The sequence below is a fragment of the Mycteria americana genome, chromosome 1, assembly GCF_035582795.1.
Source record: "Mycteria americana isolate JAX WOST 10 ecotype Jacksonville Zoo and Gardens chromosome 1, USCA_MyAme_1.0, whole genome shotgun sequence".
NCBI lineage: Eukaryota > Metazoa > Chordata > Aves > Ciconiiformes > Ciconiidae > Mycteria > Mycteria americana.
In genome coordinates this window covers 141,097,455-141,118,235 of record NC_134365.1, presented here as the reverse complement: position 1 = coordinate 141,118,235, position 20,781 = coordinate 141,097,455, and the positions used below count along the sequence as shown (strand labels likewise).

Below are 20,781 nucleotides of genomic sequence, written 5' to 3'. Positions count from 1 at the left end.
AACAACATGGATGCAGCCATTTTTCCTAGCCCACCCTAGACTAAGGCTGAGTACACTTTTCTGGGAGACGTGGATATGAACTATTTTAAGTTGCTGGAAGTTTAGAAACTTCATTTTCTTCCAGTAGGATATACTATAATAGAGGACCTTAGGATTTTTTTTTTTTTTTTTTTTTTTTTTTTGGTGCTCCTGGGTGTGCAGTTGAAACCAACAACCTCTTCTACTTTGTTCTGGCCTTACAGGTGTGGGTGTGAGGCAAGTATGCTTTGAGAAGGCTGCTTAAACTGAATTTTTGGGGCAATTAGGGTCAGGTACATCTGGTCTGTAATCCCATGCGGTCTGAATGTGGTCTGATTTGCTGAGATGATGCCATTTCTGGGAGGGCCCAGAAGCAGAAACTCGTACCCCAGGGTTGGGGGGGTGCTTATTGGCCAAAGATGGTGTTTGTAGATTATTCCTGGACTTTACCTGCCAGTCTTCAACCAACAGCATAGGTGCTTTTGTGAATCCACTCTAAAATAAGCTATTGAGAGAAGGATATCCTGGGATACCAGGCTCAGGTAGAGAAATGGCTTTTGAATTCTCTTCCATGTCAGGGTTTGTGGGAGGATTGCCCTGCAGTTAAGGACCACAGGATGCCATGCTTTGCAGTAACACGCCATCAGAAATTTTCCTGTCCTTTCTTTGAAGCTTTTGCTGCATCTGATGGGCTTCCATTAGTCATTTTCTAGCAGGGCTTTGCCCTCTTATGCTGATGATCTCTGCTTCACATTTGATACCAGCAGATCTACATGAGACTTGTAAATTGTAGATTGAGGCTTTCCTGCACAAGTGTCATCTTTATTTTAATCGATGCCAAGTATCTCCTTAGTGCTGAAGAGGAGGAAAATATCAGCAATTCATAGCAATAGCTGGCTTACATTCTTCATTAACAAAGGAGATCCTAATAATGACCAAGGCACTTTTTACACGAACCACAGTATCTGCCTAAGAAGACAATTAAGACATTTTTAAGTATTCAGCAAGATGTTTTAAAACGCTGAAAATAAAAGAATGAAAGAACAAAAAAACCACAAGATGAGGCCAATGGTAGTGTATCTTGTTAATAAAATACTTTTAGAAAATAAGCACAAAGTATACCTTGTTATTCACATAAATTGCTTTTGACCATGTTGTATTAAAAAAGTTACAAAGGCTATAGTAATAGAGGGGGGAAAAAAGCAATTCTCTTGTTAATACTGAATTCCAAAGAACTGTTTAGTTGACCTTTGCAATATTTTTGACAGAAAAAAAGATCTATATCGCTCTTTGTATTTTTTATGTGGACTAATCTAATTTCATTGCTAGCTTTCACAGGTTTCTTTACCGCACAAGATTTGATAGATGCTTCATATAATTATAGCTACAGGGAAGTGGAATAATTCTGGGATTTCTACCAAGGGGCTTTGCATGCAAGGGCAAGAATTTGAATTTGGTATATAAAAGCAGGAGGGGCTGCCAGTGAAGTTCAAACAGGGAGATGTGATGAGAATAATTGGAAAGACTATCGTCTCAGCATCAGTGTGTCAGATTGACAGGAGGTGGGTGCTGTGAAAGATATAAAAGAAAAGAAAGAAAACAGAACAAAACTGATTGGGTAGGAAAACAACAGAAGCAGCAAGATTTTGTTTGAAATGGTGTCCTAGGCAAATGATCCAGAGAAAGTACGGTGTCAAAGATGATGTTTCTATAGAGGAAAGAGTGGCAGAGAGGAACTGGTGGTGGTAAGGATTCTGAAAGGAAGGTCAGAAGTTTAGTTTTGGCCATGCAGAGCTTTCGTTGCTCTGGCATCTCCTCCTGATGTTTTCCTCTCAAAATTGTGGAACTGGGTGGAATTGAATGACATTGTTGTAAGGGTGTCAACCTGAGAGTGGTTTGAAACCACATTGGCAAGGTGCATGTGGAGGCTCAAAACTAAAATGGTGGCATTTGAGGCAAATGTTTTTAGTGAACCTCTGTTTAGAAATGAAAATACTAAATGAATGAGCAGATTTTGATAAGCCGGATGAGGGAATAACTTCATGGGCTGAAGGAGTAAGATTAGCAAAGATGAACAGGGAAGTATATGAGTAATAGCTGAAACAATCAGGGTGCCTGGAAAATGAGCTGAAAAATAAGTTGGTGTTTGTCCTGGGAAAGAGGGAGCTAATGGACCTCAAACTAAATTTGTCTAAAAGTAAAGTCAACAATTCGCAGAGGGAGAGGGGAGCATTCAAGGAGATAAATGTGTATTACTTATTGGTAAACTTACAAAGGGAGGTTGAGTTAGTTATTAAGGTTTTAAGCTTTGAATCAGTGGCAGAGTATAAAGATAAAGCCCTGACTTTGTGTTCAAACTTCCAATTTTATTACATTGTTTGTCCTGAGTAACTGCTATGCAGATGGGTCTTAACCAATGTTAGTAAAATTGGTGGCTATATATTTATAATTATGTTGTGCCATTTTTTGACTGGTATATTTATGCTGAGGCTTTTTGTTTGTTTCCTACCATAGTTGTTCTTCTCATGACCTGTCAAACTCGTGGGATCAGTCAAGTCTACATCGCACTTCTGACCAATTCAGCTCTTTGGGAAGTATGGACAGCTGGGACCACACTCCACAAGTAGCCCAGTATGGAAGACTTTCTTCTGCAAGGTCTAACAGTAGCATTGATCATCTAGGGAGCCAAAGTAAGCGGGATTCAGCCTACGGGTCTTTCTCCACAAGTTCTAGCACCCCTGACCACACTCTATCCAGTGCAGACACTTCTTCAACAGAGAACATGCTATACAAAGTAGGCCACTGGGAGACTGCTAAACATGGAAACAAGTCTGGCCAGTTCTTGAATGATAGCAGTGGAATAGAGGACAAACCTGGGTATTTGCCAGCTCCCATCCAATATGAGAACAACAAAAGTCCTAGAATAGAGGAACACCCCGATGGCAAGCTCACTAGCTCTGGAAGATCCAGTTTTGGACCTGTCTGGTATGTTCCTGATAAGAAGAAGTCTTCATCTCCTCCCCCCCCACCTCCACCTCTTCGTAGTGACAGCTTTGCTGCTACCAAAGGCCATGAGAAAGCCCATGGCCCTGCGTACTCAGAGGGTGCCAGCACGCAGCACTTTACAGTCCTGAACCGGTCTCAGCCCAGGAATGACTGGAACTTGGAAACTGTGGAGCAGCAGCGGCGGCTCTCCAGAGCATGTGACAGGAGGGTCAGCAGCTCAAATTATAAATCTGATCTCAGTTCAGAACACACTTTTTCTTCGACCGGTGAAAGGTACAATAGTAATGCAGGAACTGTGAACAAACTGCAGTCGTCCTTGTCCAGCACTGATGTTCGGTTTGCACAGCCTGCTTACAGTTACCACCACCAGCACCAGTACAGTGATGAAAGCACTTTTTTTCACAATGCAAGAATCGTAGCTGCACCTAAAGATCAGCAACATTATCTGTCCTATAGTGGCATTCAGGAGTTACCTACAGATCATTTTCATGGCTACAGCCCAAACCAAGCCAGTCTGCTCAACACTTCCTCTTCTTTGAACAGTGCTGCTGAACAGAAGGTGGACAACACTGGACAGAGTCGCTATTATTGCGTGACAGCAAAACATCCTGCTCAGGGAAGCTCAAAGCCACTACAGCTCAAGGACGACAGCTGGAAACCTGCGGTGGGGACTGATGCATCGCTTGGACTTCACGAAAATCCCACAGTTGTCACAACGGTCCAAAAACCAAAATACTATCTACCTCAACAATCTGTTGAATCTTCACTGAAAGGATGTGAGAACAGTAGTCATTACCCAGTGGACAGAGAGGGGGATGCTAGGTGTGCTGTAGTAGAAGAAACGAGAAAACCCAATCATACTGAAAAGTCTGGACAAAAGAAAAACTTAGAGAGCAGCTCTGAGGAAAGTGAAACTAGGTATGGTCAGCAGGAGCATCTAAAGGGCTGTGTCCTTACCACTGAAAACAGATCTGCTCAGAAAGATTTCAGGTGGGGGAAAGATGAGAGTAGCAAGATTTCTCCTCAGAAGACTCCAATGTTGCACTCTTTAGCTCAGGAAGGGAAAAAACAGACTGACAACAGCCCAGAAGCGGTAACAGAGCGACAGGCCCCATTTGACACTCACTTGTCTAAACAGGCACGAAGGAGCGATCGTTTTGCTACAACCCTGAGAAATGAGATCCAAATGAGAAGAGCGAAGCTGCAGAAAAGTAGAAGCACTGCTACGTTAGTAGGGTCATCTGAAACGGAGGAGTGCAATGAGACCTGGAAGCCAGATTCAGCAGAAAATGTCACCGCCTCCCCAGACACTAACTTTACCAGCACATACAAAGATCACCTCAAGGAAGCACAGGCCAGGGTCCTGAGGGCGACATCCTTCAAACGGCGGGACTTGGAGCCCAGCCCCGCTGAATATCTCCCCAGGTCACCCGAGCGGAAAACTGGTAGTTACAACTCTTCGCTATTGGCTTTGGTTTCTGAAGATGTGTCTGGATTCCTCGAGGCTACGCAAGGTAAACCGAACCCTACAGGGAGTGGCACCCATCACGTTTCTCGCATCGGAGCCAGGAAGAGGTTCACAACAGAGCAAAAACTGAAGTCTTACTCTGAACCGGAGAAGATGAATGAGGTGGGGATGTCAGAGAATGAGTGCCGTGCTCATTGCCGTCCAAATACATCTGAAGAAGCCCTGGGCTCATTTGCAGACAGGTGGAAATTTTTTGAAGAAACAAGTAAGCCTTCATATAGGAAATCGGCACAGAAACCAGCTCCCCCCGGTCTAGCTGAGGGACAGCCTGAGAGGCCGGATAGGAAAGCTCACGGTGGACAAGAGGGAGAGGAGTCGTGGTATGAGAGAAGAGGTCGGGCAGCCTCTGCTGGACTTGAAACTGCACATGCTTCAAAAGATAACGTCCACCATAGTAGCAGCAACAAGGCTGCTGATAGGATTGTGAAATCTGAACAGCCGCAGCGCCTGGGAACCTTTGCAGAGTATCAGGCGTCATGGAAGGAGCAGCGGAAGCCGATAGAGCCAAGGAGCTCAGGAAGGTACCATTCAGCTGATAATATCCTTGATGCAGGCCATGAACAACATGAGAAACCCCATTACACCCATGAGAGGTCTAGATCATCCCCTTCTACTGATTTCTACAAACAGGTACAAGTGTCTTTCGCGTTACCCTTTAAAGGGGGGGGGGGGAGGGGCCAGGAGAGTGGTCGAGCAGGAAAGAGATAATTTTTATGAAAATTTCCAGTTTAGGAACACAAGAGTTATTTCTTCATTGGTGTGGCTGCCTTCCCCATTTTAAGGCTTTCAGTTCTCTGAAACTATGAAGAAAAATGTTCCAAGGGGAAATAATACCTACTTTTGTCTAATTTTGTTAATGGTCCAGTCATTTTCCATGGATTTCCTCTTTTCTTCTAAACTGGCTTGATGCAAAAGCTACATAGGACAAAACTTCTGCCTAATAAAGTTTAGAGATTAAAAATATGCATGTTAATGTTAAAGCTACACTACAGCAAAAAATGAAACTCTTAGTGTTTTATTTTATGTCAGTTGCTTGATTTAAGATGTATAAATTTATTCCTGAGAGAGATGCCAAATGTCTGTTCAACTTGCAAGTAAATATTAAGTTAATTTTTAACTGAGCAGGGCCAGGGAATGGTTGGCAGGTTGCAGGGGAAGTAAACAGAGAAACCAAGTCTCTTAAGTTCTCTGTTTAAAAGATGTTGTTCAAGCTGCTACAAGATTTCCTGATGTGTATAAGGAGTTGTAGTGTGTTCAACCTGGGTTGAACTTCACCTTATGCAAGAAAAGGATTGAAGCAATGCAGCTGTATATTATTTTTTCCTTTTTTTAAATCTCTTGTTAAAAACATTGCATACATATGTACATACACATCCACACAGCACCTCCTTGTGTGTGTGTGTATATACAGGGAGTAGAATGAGAACAGCTCAAAAAGAAACAAAGTATGTTGATCTCTAAAAGTTGTGGATTCTTTTTCTTTAAGTTTTTTGTGTCTTTAAGTTTTGCAAAAGTTATTTTTGAAGTCTGCGTGCAGACTTAACTATGCGGATAATTTATTAGGGTAGAGATTCCAAGCACTGGGAACGTTCACATGGAAGTTATTTTGAAAATTAAATTAAGTAAATTATTAAATAATTGCCTACCCAGCAGAAAAATCATCATATAATCTATTCTATGTATGCATTTCTGGTTTATTAGTCAGTGCCTTTAAGTTCAGTATAGGCCACCTGGGGCAAAAAGCAGACACCTGTTTAGGCACCTGGAAAATATGGTGGTGAGTGCATTGAAGATGCGTACAACAGACTGAAGTAAATAAAGATGTTCTTTCGCATATATGATTCAGATGATTCCAGTGCTAATGCGCAATTAAGTTTCCTGTAGGTTCAGTGTTTGTAATGCAAAGCTATGCTTTGGGTGTGGTTGTTTGAAGATAGTGAGATAATAAAATTCTGGAGCTGTGATGATGTGTGTTTTACCGAGAAACTAAAGTACGCGCTCAGGGATTCAAAAGCCGGTGTGTACTTGCCTCTTCTAAAATGTGAGCAACTCTTCTGTAACTTCTTTGCTGCGTTTTTTGGTTTGGTTTTTTTTTTTTGTCTTTGCCAAATGGAAGTTGCGAAGGTTTATATAAATGTTAAGCTCTTCTGTAGATCAGCACGGTAGAGCAGTAACTCGAGCACAGCCAGGTCGGTAGTGCTGCGCAAGAGGTCACATAGCATACTGTACCACTTAAAACCAAACAAGCTTAAGACATGCTATGCTGTTGACTTCATGTATATTCAAACAGAGCAAACCCACAAATAAGAGGTTCCATAATCATAGATTTTTTGGGAATCTGAAACATGATGACTTGGTGTCTTACTTGTGCTATAAACCACTTTTAGGAAGTCTCAGTTGAAGTAAGGAGGCAAGCAGAGGATTTAAAGGAAGATGGGGAGCGTATTTTCTCTAAAGTTAACAATCTGGATGAAAGGAACTGCACTGTAAGGTAAGTATTTCTTAATTTCTGGCTTTAGGAGATTTCTTATGACAACTCTGATCTGATCTTTTCCTGACTCAAACTGGAAGTTTTGCTGTGATGATTTCAGAGTTTTTGCAATGGCTTTTTCCCTTGTTTCCCTCCTCTCCACATACTTCAATGTGCATGATAGAATTAATGTGGGACGGAAATTTATGGGGACTCTAGGGTGAGTTCGAAGAAATTGTCAAGTGTTGAGTGTATTATGGTTTGTTTGGAGACAGATGATTCTTATTAGTGTGCATGAAACGATTCAGATATTTTTCATATTTATCAGTTACAGGTTTTTGGCGGGGGGGAGGGGATGCTTGAGGTTTCCCAAAAGAGTTTTCCAGTATTCTCCTTGGCAAAGACAGCATGCTACTGAAATACAGTAGTGCTGTAAACTGGACTTTTCTCTACTTGTACCTTTACAGAATGCAGTACATGAACAGAAGCCACCAAAAGTTGTTTTCCCATTTGATCAGCTCTGCTTTTGTCTGCTAATTCATGTTTTAATTAAACTGTACAATATATTCAGACCCTTTTCAAATGTCTGACTGTATGCACAGCGCAGTTCAAGTCCTTAAATGTCTAGCAGGCGGGGGGGGGGGTGCCCTCCTCCTGGCCCGCAGTTTGCCAGAGCTGTTATAATGTAAGCAGTGATTTCGGTGATCACTGATGCTGCGGCTGCCTAAGTGGCGTGTGGCAGCTGAACTGAGATTGTGCACACACCGCTGTTGCAAGGTTTGATAGCTCCGGTTTTTGTAACAGAAGAAACACATGTATAGGAAAAATAATTTCTATGGGCTTTCCTCAGTTCTATAAGTGGTATTAATCAATCAAGGGGGGAGAAAATTATGAACTGGAGCAAACACGTACTCTAGTCGTGACCGTAAAAGCTTGTAAAAAATTAGTATGTATTTGTGGTTTTATACGGTTGTATTTTGCATCGCTTATGGCCCAGCTGAAGAGACCATCTGCTATTTTGCTAATTCTTAGTAGCCCTTTGTACTTACCGTAGTGATTTCAAAATGAATAGCCCATGAGGGTGTGAATGTGTGCGCCTGTGTGCGCACGCGCGTGGAGGGGAGATTGGGCTGGAGGGGAGGGAGAGGGGGAGGCGGCAGCAGGATCGGCCGGGAGCAGACATGCTTCTGTAGGCAGACAGCATCTCTGGACAAGTAAAATGTTTTCCATCCACCAGTGCTGAACCCTAGTCACAAAAGCATGTGAATAATACTCCTACGCCAGCATTTTAGCAGTGTTTGTGCAGTACAATTCTTGCTTTATAATCACGGAATCCATGAAAATCACATGACTGAGTACCAGCTGCAATAACGTTTTGGTTTTTTTTTTTTTTAAAGCCAAAATCTATTTTGACATACTATTTCAGATGTAGTATTTGGCCATTTCACCGCATTACAGGAGGTGTTGTAAAATGATCTTTTTCTCAGTCTTTCCCTCAGCACTTGTGTTATGCAGAGGACTTATATGTCTTCCGTATTAAAAAAAACTAACAAAAAAAAAAAATCTCATTTGGGGATTTAATTCCTGCATTGTGAACTACCACTGCATGATGATGAATGACTGTCCTATGGGAAATAATATGTATTTCCATGTGCTCTTTTTTTAACAAAGCATTCCTGTGCTCAAAAGGAACTGGACTCATCATGACATGAATTGATTTTATGATTTTTGAGCTACCCTAAAGGCATTTAGTTTCCGACTTTTAAAAGCTAGCAATCCGCAAATGGCTAGCAAATCTACCTAATCTGAGGTATATTCTAGAACGTGAATATTTACCAAACCTAAGGTCTTCCTTGTGGTCATATTTAATATTTTCTGTGAAAATTTGGGTTTGGATTATATTGCTGATGGCCCTTACTTTGTGCTACTGAGACCTGTGTGCTACAGCTGCCTTTGTGCTACCAAAGCCAGCGTGACCGTGCTGGACACAGGAACATCGCTTCAGCATTTGTGTGAGTTAAATATGCAGGGACCCAAGCTGAGAGCCAGCTCTGGAGTCCACGAGTGCCTTCTCTGGGTTAGAGACTGTCCAATGCTACAGGGTGCCTCTGGCCTCACTCCCTGCCAGTTGTTTTGCAAAAAAAATGAATAATTTGGGTTTGAAATAAACTTTGAATATTTACTGTTACAGCTTCCCTGATTATTTTCAGGAGAAATATGAGTCTTTTTAATGCACTGAATCTAGAATGAAAAAGGGTTGGAATATTGTAAAAGCAAATGGTTAAAAATGGAAAACAAAAAAAAAAAGTGCTTGATAAGCAATTTTTTTTCTCCTGGGCTTTTTGCTGCTGGTTCATTTTGCTACAGTATTCTTTTGGTGCTCTTTTTTTAGCACACAGTTGCAAAACCTAAATTGACAATATTTCTGAAAGTTGTTTTTTTTTTTTTTTTAAAGTCTATGAAGATAATTTGTGAACTCCTTTCATCTTTGGGCTGTATTTTTCCCCTCTGAGATTACTGAGTGCTTCCAATGAATTCAGGTTGTTTCATCTCCCTTTTCAGAAAAGCTACAACATGTTCTTCCAAATTGCAGTATTTAATCGCTTGGAGTATTATTTTTATAGGAAGAGAAAACAGCGGTCCATATTAGCCATTATCATCTCTCATGCAAGAACCAAGCCACTCTTGTTATGAACTTACAGGCATGCAAACAGTCATCTGACATGAGCTAAAGATTTTTATATCGAGGTTCTATGCAATTTTAAATGTTTTTAACTTTAGGACCGCTTTAAAAGTTTTATGTGAGTCTATTGATCTGTGAAACAAAAGTTGATGCTTTTTTGTTTTTAATGATACTACTCTTTCTATTTCTAATTAGTTACAGAAGCTTAGCTTTTTACAGATGTAAAGTCTGTCCTTCTTTAAACAGCTCGATCTCTCTGTATTTGTCAAATGACACATGCTGGTTATATAGTTAACTTCCCTATAGATGTCTCCATAATTTCTAAACCAACATAGCCCTTCAAAAAGTTAAAGATGGAAATATGTGCTCTGGCTTGTAGTCTGTGGCTTCCTGCAGGATGACATGGCACACATAAAAGTCAATCTGCATCAAAAGAGTAGTGCTTTATGATCTAATTCTTAAGATTGCCATCTACTAGTGATGTTCACAGCCATTGCTCTTATTTACTTTCTAAGAACATTTGACTTGTGTATCTATTAATTTGTTTCTGCAATGTCTATGAAAATTACATAATTTCAAAAAGTGAAAAAGGATTTATGAGATCACAGGTCGCAGAAAATCTTTCAACGTTTAATAGGTGTTAAGTACAAGAGCATGTGCCTGTCAAGTATGGGACCACAGCATGACTCAACTCTAACTAAACACTGTAAGATGTTTCTTTTAGACCTTTCATGCCGTACTAGTTGCTCCTGTCTCAGCTCTTGAAGACAGAGGAACAGCCTTTACCATACAAAAACAAAGTAAAAGTCATTCTTGAAGCCTGAGTTGACCTAAATGTGCAAGTTTAATGTTGTAACCAGAACTATATAAGCAAAATGTTTTCACCTTCCTCCCTTTTCCTCTTGAGGAAGAAATGGTATAATCTTGAGCAACTGCTTCCTTACAAACCAGTGAAAAATGACTTTGGCAAACATTTCATGCATGTATTAACAAGCTTCAACGTTTTATGGTGCAAGAGGGCTAAGTTCTCTGTTCTGTACTTCACCTAAAGCTGTTGTCATTTTTCACGTAAATTCTTCTAAAGGAAAGAATATTTCCTGTCAGTTTGCTAAGTATAGAATGACCTAACAAGTAGTATTTTGTAGGAGATAAATTATAAAATATGTATGATTACTTTTTTATCTAATGTGCAGTGTACAAACAATTTCTATGTTCATTTTATTCAAGAGCGTATAAAGTGAGCTTATAAAGTCCTCTTTTTAAAATCAATTTAAGTATAATAAGGATTGTTATAAAGGTTTAAGTGTGCTTTTTTGAGGGAGATGAATTATTCCATTAAAGGGAGAAGAAAACATGCTTTTTATGCAGCCAGAACGTACCAGTTTGGCTGAAGTAATGCTTCAGATATCTGAAGTCCTAACATAATGAATTTACATGTGAAAATGCCTTCTTGCATGAAGTTAAAAATAAAAAATAAATTGCAATTTTCCCTTTCCAGCAAGTTGTGTGCAGCTGTTTGTTGTCATCGGGAGGAAGTGCAGGAGAGCCAACGTGCATCCTCACAGGCTCTTGGCCATTAACAAAGAACGCGAGCTGCTGAAGCCCTTTCTATTTACATTAGCATTTCTTTAGTATTAAGATATGGATTATTAAGGCATCTGCCAGACCACTTTTTTTGCCAATGATGTAATTGTATGTATCATACGGACTAATGGATGATGCAGTACAGTCTTGGGCTGTTTCAAAGCTTGTATTTTGTCTGAAACTGGGAAAACACTTCTGTGGCTCTTCCCATGCATATAGAGGCAACACAAGAGAGAGAGTCCAGCAGCATCTATTCATGTAGTGGGAGTCCCCTGCCACCTTTCGTCTTCCTTAGGTTTCTGTAAATACTTGTAATTAGTACGAGTTTCATTGCCCTGAACCACTATGTCTTTCCAGTGTACTAGTGTATCTGACTGACTATTAACAGCTAAATAAATACCACGCTTTGAGACAGCGTAACCTTGAATCACTGATACATGAAGGAGGTTCATGGAAGTTGATTCTTAAGGACAGTCATGCTAGGGCAGGCCAAAGGTCTACCTAAGCAGGTTTCCTTTCTCTGACTGAACAGTAGCAGATGCTTGGAGAAAACAAAAATAACGCAAACACGGAGCCATGCTGCTGGCTATCCTTGCCCAACCTCTGCTGATCTGCAGCTAAGAGGTGCAATCCTAAGTATTTGTGGTTACAGCCCTTGATGAATTTTTCTTTCAGAAAAGTGTCTAACTGGTTTTGGACCCACATCGACTTTTGACATCCATAGTGTTGTGCTGATGTGTTGTGAGAAAGAGCACCTCTTCTGCAGGGGGTGGGTGGGGTGTCTCCTCTGCAAAAGCTGTTGTATGACTTTGCCCATCCATATTTTCTTCTTCTGTGTCTTTCCACATTCTCATATGTTCCTTTTGGAGCAGTGGGAGAACTGCAACGACATTAGGGTGCACTATGAATTCATAAAGTAACATAAAGTTTCCTTTATCTTGACCTTTTTTCTTTCTTTCTTTTTTTTTTTTACTGCTGTGGAGTACAGCAATGATATGTTCATAGAACGGTTTGTGAAATCCAGCTTTTCCTTCCTGCATAGCAGTAATTTCAGTTATATGTCATTGTATATGTTGCTGAGGTATAGGAAAAGCTATCCTGTGGGTTACTTCGCATTTATTAAATCTTAATTTCATCTGTTGTTTTATGGCCTACTCACTCAATGATAGGAAATCTTTGGCTTGTGTCTTTATTAGTCAGAATAATTTCCTCACAGCAGCAATTGTTGCCACCTTCTTTTTCACCTCTTTTGTAAATCATCTAGATCTAACCAGTTCTGTTAATCACGTGATGATGCAAGTGAGGACTTTGTCCCATGGCAGTCAAATTTTTAAGAGCCTCTAGTGAGAATCTTTTTTTTTTTTTTTTTAAGACTCTTCTAAAAATCCAAATAGTCTCTGTCATCCAGATCAGCATTGTCCACGTGTGTAGTGACTCTTTCTAAGAATAATAATGCATCTGAGACATGGCTTTTCTGCATGAGCTCAAATGATTCTTTGTCATTTAACATGCTAGTTAGTGCAGCTGCTGAATCGCTTCATATAATTTCTGCCTGTTTGCTTAGTTTAGATGTTGTTTATGGTTCTGAAGTTCTCCAGATTCATAATGAATCTCTTTTTTTTTTTTAAACTCTTGCTCTCTTTCTCTCATTCTTTCTCTTCAACACCCTCACACCTTCCCTCCCCAAACACTGCGCGTGTCCCTTTGCTCAAGCAGTGGCCCACGTATCAGGGGAATGGGTAGTTGTGCATCACAGCTACTATTTCAACAATTTCCTATGGGAGTTTCGGGTGATTATCATATAGTCCAGGTAACTCATGACTGCCCACTTAATGGTGGACAGCATCTGAGAATAATTCCCACATAGGCTGTTCTTTGCTCATGGAGATGTGAAGGGGACTCCATGGCTTTTTTTGTTTGTTTGTTTTGGGGTTTTTTGTTATAACACCTTTAAGAATTTGTACCTTAGCCTTTTTTTTTTCTTTTTCCTTTTTTTTTTTTTAAACGTGTTTATCTGTCTTGCTAGAATGGTTTTGGATTTTCCTCATTTGGGTAGGACTTTAGTTCTCTGGTGGATGTCCTTTTAATTACTGTTTAACCCAGCTGTTGAAGGGGACAAAGAGAGGGGAGGAAAAAGGGGGTGGTCTTCTGGGTTTTTTGTAGGTGTTATGCATTTTCTCCAAGTTTCGTATCTTGTATCTTCTGTCGCATGTTATCTCTTAGCATTATACCATCTGGCTTGTTCCTTTTAAAAACATTCCTCTCATGTATGTAAATGCCCTTTTCAAAATGAAATACCACAGTGTGGATTCTTGATCTTTCAAGAATGATTAATCTAAATACATATGGCCACTGGCACAGGATAGCTCTTCAAGTAGCACAGTTTTGAACCAGATTCTTCTCATACCTCAGGATCAAGGCAGAGGTTGCACGACAAATTGTCCCACTTGTAGTCTTTTTCATCCTCCTGTTGTCTATTTTAAAACTTTCAGGCTGCTTGAGCCGAGAGATGCATGGTTCTTCAAGAGCATCCCAAATGCATTATTTTGGGATCTCGGACTGGTTGTGGCTAAGTGAGAGTGCTAAAGCTGGCAGGCTCCTCCCGTTGCCTTCCCATTCCTCGCTCTCCGAGCGGTGCTCAGCCCAGCGGCTGTCAGGTGCATGTCCTGCAGGTCGGTGTGATGCTCTGCTCTGGCTCACCAGCAGCTGCTGGATCTCATTAAATGGGTGCTGGACTGTCTCCAAAGCCTGCACTTGGTTTACAGTACATTACAGTAATGTAGCCCTGTTTCTCCCCCATCCAATTTGCTCCTTCCCCACACCCTTGAAAGTGTGGCTTCTCCCTCTGCCTTTGTTAGGTGAATTTTGAATCCCTGTTTCTAAACTTGAGGGTAGCCACCTCACATAGCCCCGTTTGTCTACTTCCAGCTTCTTATTACGGAGTGAAGTTCCTCTCACTTAATTGCTGCTGCACATCTGTTCTCCACTGCGCATGCAGTGACAGCTTAGGGGTATGCAAGGCCACCGTGGTCTGATAAAAGGAAGTGTCGGAGGGTAGTTTCTTCTTATGGGAAGTTTCCTCCCCTGCCCCCAAAGGTAAGTGTTACCAAGCGTGAGAAGCTGGGAGAAGTCCAAGACGTGATTCTGAAGGTACTGAAATTGGGGGCGGGCAAGAGGAACGGCACACAAAAAAGTTTGTGGAGAGAGAAACAAAGATGATTTTGTAAGCATTAGTCCATTTTTGTGTTCTGGTTTAGTTTTACTGCTTTCCCTGGAAAGAGGATTAGAATGAAAACTATCTAAAGACTTAAGTTTTTGTTGCATTGCTTGAAATCCAGCTATTTTCTTGTGGCTATCTTAATGATAACAGTTGAGTAGGGAGATTAGAGATAATATAAGGTATAGTTTCCAGTGGTTATACTTATAAAAGCATCATATGCTGATGTATTGTAGATTTTATTTTCCCCTAAGTAACTTGATGAAAAGCATCTTTGGAAATAGGTGACTGATTTGTCTCCTCAGTGCGGCAGTTCATATATTTCTAACATATGGAGTGGCTTTATGGTGTTCTGGTACTAAAAGCTAGCCTGTGAAATGTTCACCTTCTGCTATAAGCCCTTAGGCAACATGGATTATGATTTGCTGTCACGCAGGAGACTGTTTATGCCAGTAAATTGGAGTAAAGTTTTGTGCTAAAAAGTAACGTGACAGCTGTAACTTCCATTTCTCTGCATGGGCCAACCAGACTTGCTACAGTCTGTTAACCAGTTGTGTTGTATTATGTAAACGGGTGAGTCTTCTTGAAGTCATTCTCTCTCTATCTTGAAATCAAATAGACAGCTTTGGGAGATATAAACATTTTAGGGCAGATATAAAAATTTTACGGGAGGATATTAACTGGATATCAGTGCTGTATAATAATACCTAAACCACTGTATGTGATTTTGCATGCAGTTTAAATAACATTTTCCTCTGAAAGTGGTCATCTTTAAAATGATCTTTTAATACATATTAAAACCTTATCCGCAGTTTCGCTATTAAGTCTTTAATGCGTTCTTGTAGAAAAATTGAAAGGAGCTTGAGCTTTGCTCTGATGAAGGCCACAATGCCTTTGGTTTCTAAAGATGGAGCGTGGGGGTGGTAATTTGCTCATGCAGCATGAAAGCATTTAGTTCTTTCCCTGCAGAATCTCCTGCAAGAGAGAGTGCCTGTACACACAACACATGCAAAAAAAATTCAAGCTGGAGGGCTGTTGATGAAGACTCTCCTAAAATTAAAGACTTGGTTATTTGAACATTGTACAGAAAGGAGCCTAGTAACACACTGATCTTTTAAAATAATTTTAAATATTTAAAACTTGTGGAACTGTTGTTGCTGAAATGCGGATCATGGTTTTCACAAATGAAAGGAAAAACCCTTAAAAAATTAAAGGACTTTTAAAATCTCTCTCTGTTTTTTTTTGGGTTTTTTTTTTTTTTTTTTTAAATAACCAAATCCAGGGGGTGGGGGTGGGGGAAAGGAAAAGCTTTGAAGTCTCTGAGATCTTTTCCCTGAGGTCAGAAGTTTCTGATGATGTAACATACAATACAGACCAAGCCTTCACTTATCAAGGTTAAAGTTGACGGAGCTTGTATGAACTTGTCAATCATAGGAAGCAGGCAAAAACAAGCCAGCTGTTGTGAGGCATGGCTTTGAAAATCCTCTGTGTTACAGTAAATGAGACGCAGAGGTTGAGACAGATTCAGTTCTGCGAGGCTTTCAAACTGGCTGGCACATTTGCAAGGATGCAAAGCTCAGATATCCAGTGAATATGGGTAAACAGCTGTAAATCCTGGTAAGATTGTCTTGTCTTTAGTGTTAAAGCGTGAGAGAAACAGCTAGAGGCGTGCGCCTTAATTACCTTTTTCTGTCAGTTCTGAACAGAAATTTGCAGTATTAATTCATACAGTATTTCTTTTGTTCTCCAGGTCTTTGAGTACAGGCTGCATCTCCTGTCCCTATCAGCAGAAGCTACAGTAGCAAATTAGGAACAATGCAATGCTTGGTACAGAATTTTATTTTGCTTAGCGTAATCGACTGCTCTGTTCACTGATGGGTTGGGAGAATGGGGGAAAAATGTGAGTTAAATCCAGCTAAGATGCTCTGTGTGCATATGCTTGCACACGCGCGCTGTTTTTAGCAGCTTTTGTTTTCACAGTTGGCATCATGCACACTGGAATTAGAATGCAGTGCCTTTTGAAAATATTTGTTTTCTGGACTGAGGGCTGCAGTGCCGTTGTTGTGGCTCAGGGTGCCAGGCTCGGGGTTCCTCTCGGCTAGGGGTGGTGCGAGAGCTTTTCATCTTGTTATTTTCCTGGCAAGCCGGTTACTGTGAGTGCAGGCTCGCACGAAGACCTTTTCCACAGCAGCAGGAGATATTAGCTGGGAGTGTAAGAGAATTGGATGTGACTATTGGAAGCAAGTGGTGAGTGCGGCTCAGAGTGAAAAGATGGCTATTGAAATGTGTGCATATGCATGCTAATTAATTTAAATAACTGGTTTAGAGGTGGTTTTTTTCCTTTAGAGATGAGCTACGTGTTCATTTTGGTGCCTGCCTGAGAAACCCAGGTGACCTAGCTATTATTCACAAAGTGTTTAATTTTATAGCTTCTGTTCTGTCAAAAATTCTGTTACCGAATTTTTGTTCAGCTGCAAGCAGCTGTTTTCAATAGTAATGGCAACAAGAAAATAGCAACAGCATATCAGGAAAAAAAGTCTAGATGTAAAAAAAATAAAATAAATCAAAGGAGTGGCAACTGGAATGTCGGGGGTTTTTTTAATAAATTGACAAAACAATCATTTTTCTTCAAGCCTTTTTTAATGTGACTGTGATTTCCTTGTTAGTAGTGTTGGAAAGTATTGTCTTTTGTCTCCGCAGTGGTTGCCATTTGTGTAATATGATGGCTCTTGTTATACTGTTGGGATATTCTGATGATTGAATTCAGTGTGTAAGTACAGAACATATTATCTGGTTGACTTAAGTGAGCAGAAGTCATTTTAATTCCATGCAGGCAATCCCCTGTGTGCTAGGACAGGCATGCAATAGATAAAGCAAGTAAGAATACAGCCATAAAAATTATTTTTTTATCATTGATTTTTGATGTGCAGCAGAATGGAGGAGGGGTTTTTATCTTCTGAACTAAGGAAGGAAAAACATCCCCCCCTCGGCCCTTTCCCACAATATTCTTCCCTATGCTGTTATAAGAAATCTAATTTTAATCGGATTTGATTTTTGCTGTTGGCCTACGTATTGTGCTGTTACCCATGACTGACTGGCCTACATTTCATCCATCAACATATCTTTGCTTATCTACTGCAGGATTGGAGTGGGTCTGTTAAATTTGTTTCTGATTTTCATGGGGAGAGAGGTAACATCTTTAGAAAGAGAAAGAATGCGAGATGAAAACCCATTGCTGTGTATGTTGCCATGCAGGCAGGAAGGGAGAGAGATTCTGGTGGGATTGACAGACTGGCGAGCAGTGGCTGTTATCATATTTCATTCTGTGATAAAGCCAGGTGATAATGCAAGGGTTGTTAAGCTAGAGTGACATTTTGCTTTATCACATTGGGTGCAACAACTAAGCTGTATTTACTGGGACTGACTAAACAGATAGCTGCCATCAAGGCACAGATAATGTTAACAGGCATTCAGAGACAGAACTGGAAAACCAAGACTCACATCATGATAAATGTGTTATAGTGTAACAGTGATGTGCCATGGAGTATACTTTGTGAAATATCTTGCTGGTTTTGTACCTTCAGTTGTCTTCTGAAGTATATCAGGGCATCTCCTTTTCTTTTTCTCTTTTCTCTCTTCTTTTCTCTTTGAGAGGGAGCATTCTCTTGTCATTCAGCATTCATTATTCTTTTCATCTTAACACATGCTTTGGTTTTAAGACCATTTGCTTCAGTAGTGCTTCTGGGATTCTAGTTGCTGTCATCTGTCTCTTCAGACCAAGGCAGTGAACAGCTCTACTTCTTCGTAGTGACTTCTGTGCTGTGCCTCTTCCTGGCGTGACCATTATGGTACAGTCATCATGGTGATTAAATGATCAGTTCTCTGGAGGGTCCTGTGTTCTATGCATTTGTCTTTAAAGATTTCTAAGTAGTTTTGTAGTCCAAGCTCTCATTTGGCATCCTTGGAATATGCTTCATGTGTCACTATATGGTGGATAGTGCATGCTGTACTGACTCAGTAGTAATAGGAGATACAGTGCTCATCAGAAAAATGGACCACTGGTAATATCATTGTCCTTGTATTGGATGTCCAGATTGTGGTGTTCTGGAGTCAGTGTCTCCTTGGCATTGCAATATTAAAACCAATTTGAGGATTTCAAAACTTTTGGGGTACTGGAGCCTCTCAAAGAAAAAGATGTGGGACTCAGATGAGAATTCAGATACCTAATAGAAGAAAGATGTCTGCCTGCAAGTGAAGTGCTGGCTCAAGTTATAATCCATAGAGATCTTAGGCTTGATTCATTTGGCTAAACACAGGTGTCTAGTGAGACCTGAGATAGGCCAGCGTATCCCACTTGGCTTCCAGCTCTTTAAAGTTTCTGAAATGGTGTAAGGCACCTATGTTTGGGTAACTAAATTGATCCCCTAGGCAGTGAAACCAATGCGCGATTTGCTTGTAGAGATAACTGTAGGGTGAGCTGAACCTATTGGATTGCATTGAGCGTATCAATATGGATTAAAAAGTGGTATTAGACCTCAAACTTCTTCCTAAATTTCCAACACTCTTACCCTGTGCATCCTGTTCCAACTTTGTAGCATCCTGTTGCGGTCTCAAGCAGAACTATACTGTGTAGAAGAAACTACTCTTTATTTGCAGACTGTTGCAGAAGTGCTTTTGGATCCCACTGTGCCAAGTGCCAGGCAAATACACAATGAAAAAATAGTTTCAGCACATAAAGTTCACAGCTGAAAAAGCAGCATATCAGTGAGGCCTCTGCCTATAAACAGAGCTTTGGCATAAGCAAAGAGTGTGTTTCACAATTGCTGTAAGCCACATAATTATGTGTTTTGAGCCAGGTCAGTTCCTTGATTAAATTTTCTGTGGGGCTGTACAATTCCTACTGCTAATACAATGGAGAGAGCGGGAAGACAAAACCAGAGTGTACTAAGAAGGAGACTGCCTCTTTGGCAAAATATGTGCGTTTAGATCAGTTTAAAGGGACTGCAAAACTGTGACCTAGATTATGAGGGGGTTGTTGCTGTTGTAGGGTGAAGACTGTTACGGAGGAGTCTTACTCAGGTATGAACGCCTTTTCCCAGTGAAGCTTGTAGTCTTTGAGAAGGAATTTAAGCTAAATCAGAAACAGCCACTCCATTTGCTTGTCCTTTGTCGGTTAGTTAGTGCAGGACACGTTGTTGCTTACATAACCGTGCTTATGTTTTATGGCGAAACTTCTGCACAGAGGTCAGGTCTTTAACAAGCGATGCATTTTTCAAATGTTGGCTAATGCATTTTTGAAAAGCTTATCTAGTCTGGGATTTTAAAGTTGGAGTGTCTTGTGGCACTGCGTGGCTTGGCCTGAAGCGTTCTCAAGAAACTGTAAATCAGGCAGATAAAAATCAGACACATTGAGTTGATCAAAGTGACTGTCATTTATTGAGGTACGACGTTCAATCAGATTGTTCTACCTCTATGTCCAGATTTACTCAAATCCTAAGTATGGGGCAAATGAAGGAAGTGGTTTGTTTTTTATGGCAACCAAAAATGTTATCCTTCTGATAGGCATCTATACATGATGATTCATTTTGGTAATTGCTCATTGACTCCACTGGCAGGCTCCTATTAATGCGCACATGTGTGTATATGTGTATATATATCTCTCCATGGTTTAACTTTCCTGTAATAGCTTACACTACTGTTACCTGTCTCTGGTTTGTTAGAATAGCCTGTTGTGTTATTGCTGGGGGGCTAGGGTGGCTGGACTGGGGAGGAGGCTTGTTGATTTCCCTGGCTTAGTGTTTACTTGGCCTTTACATTTCAGTTGTGAGTGTGTACGCCCCAAGCTAACAGAGCCAGAAGGAAACAGAGAGATGTACTTGTCCATCTGAAAAGAAAATACTTAGAAAAATACTTAGAAAAATACTTAGTGCCATTATGGAGATACACATTTCCACCCCCATGGTGGTAAGCAGTGGTGGTGTGCTTGGTGGCTATGGCCATTATGTGGAAGGTGCAAGCCACAGAGCAGAGCTCTTCCTGAGCTCACCTGGCCAACGAGCACGCAGCCTCTTGTCTCTCTGCACAGACCTCTTCTAAATGAGAGCTTCTCAAAAATGTGGAGGACTGGTTTTTGTAATGAAGCAATTTCTTCTTTCTTGAGTTAGAAGCATATTTTCAGTTTCTGCCCCCCACCATTTAGATATGAAGGCTCCTATACTTAATTCCCTTTATCTACCTTAAATACCAAAAGCAGGTACAGTAGAAAAGGCTCATGT

General features: G+C 40.6%; 1 protein-coding gene across 3 annotated transcripts in view; it reads left to right on the top strand.

Annotated features, from left to right (window-relative positions):
* The window catches only part of SHROOM2 (shroom family member 2), a 126,592-nt gene that overhangs the window by 83,941 nt on the left and 21,870 nt on the right, over positions 1–20,781 (top strand). For 2 of the 3 annotated variants that reach the window (XR_012778572.1, XM_075522556.1), the window contains exons 4-5: positions 2,533–5,182; positions 6,940–7,043. The exons of the other annotated variant lie outside the window; for it this stretch is intronic. Coding sequence is in view for 1 of the 2 variants with exons in the window: in XM_075522556.1 (XP_075378671.1) it covers positions 2,533–5,182; positions 6,940–7,043 (2,754 nt within the window). In the remaining variant the exon portion in view is untranslated. The remainder of the gene's footprint in view (positions 1–2,532; positions 5,183–6,939; positions 7,044–20,781) is intronic. 3 annotated transcript variants of the gene reach the window in all.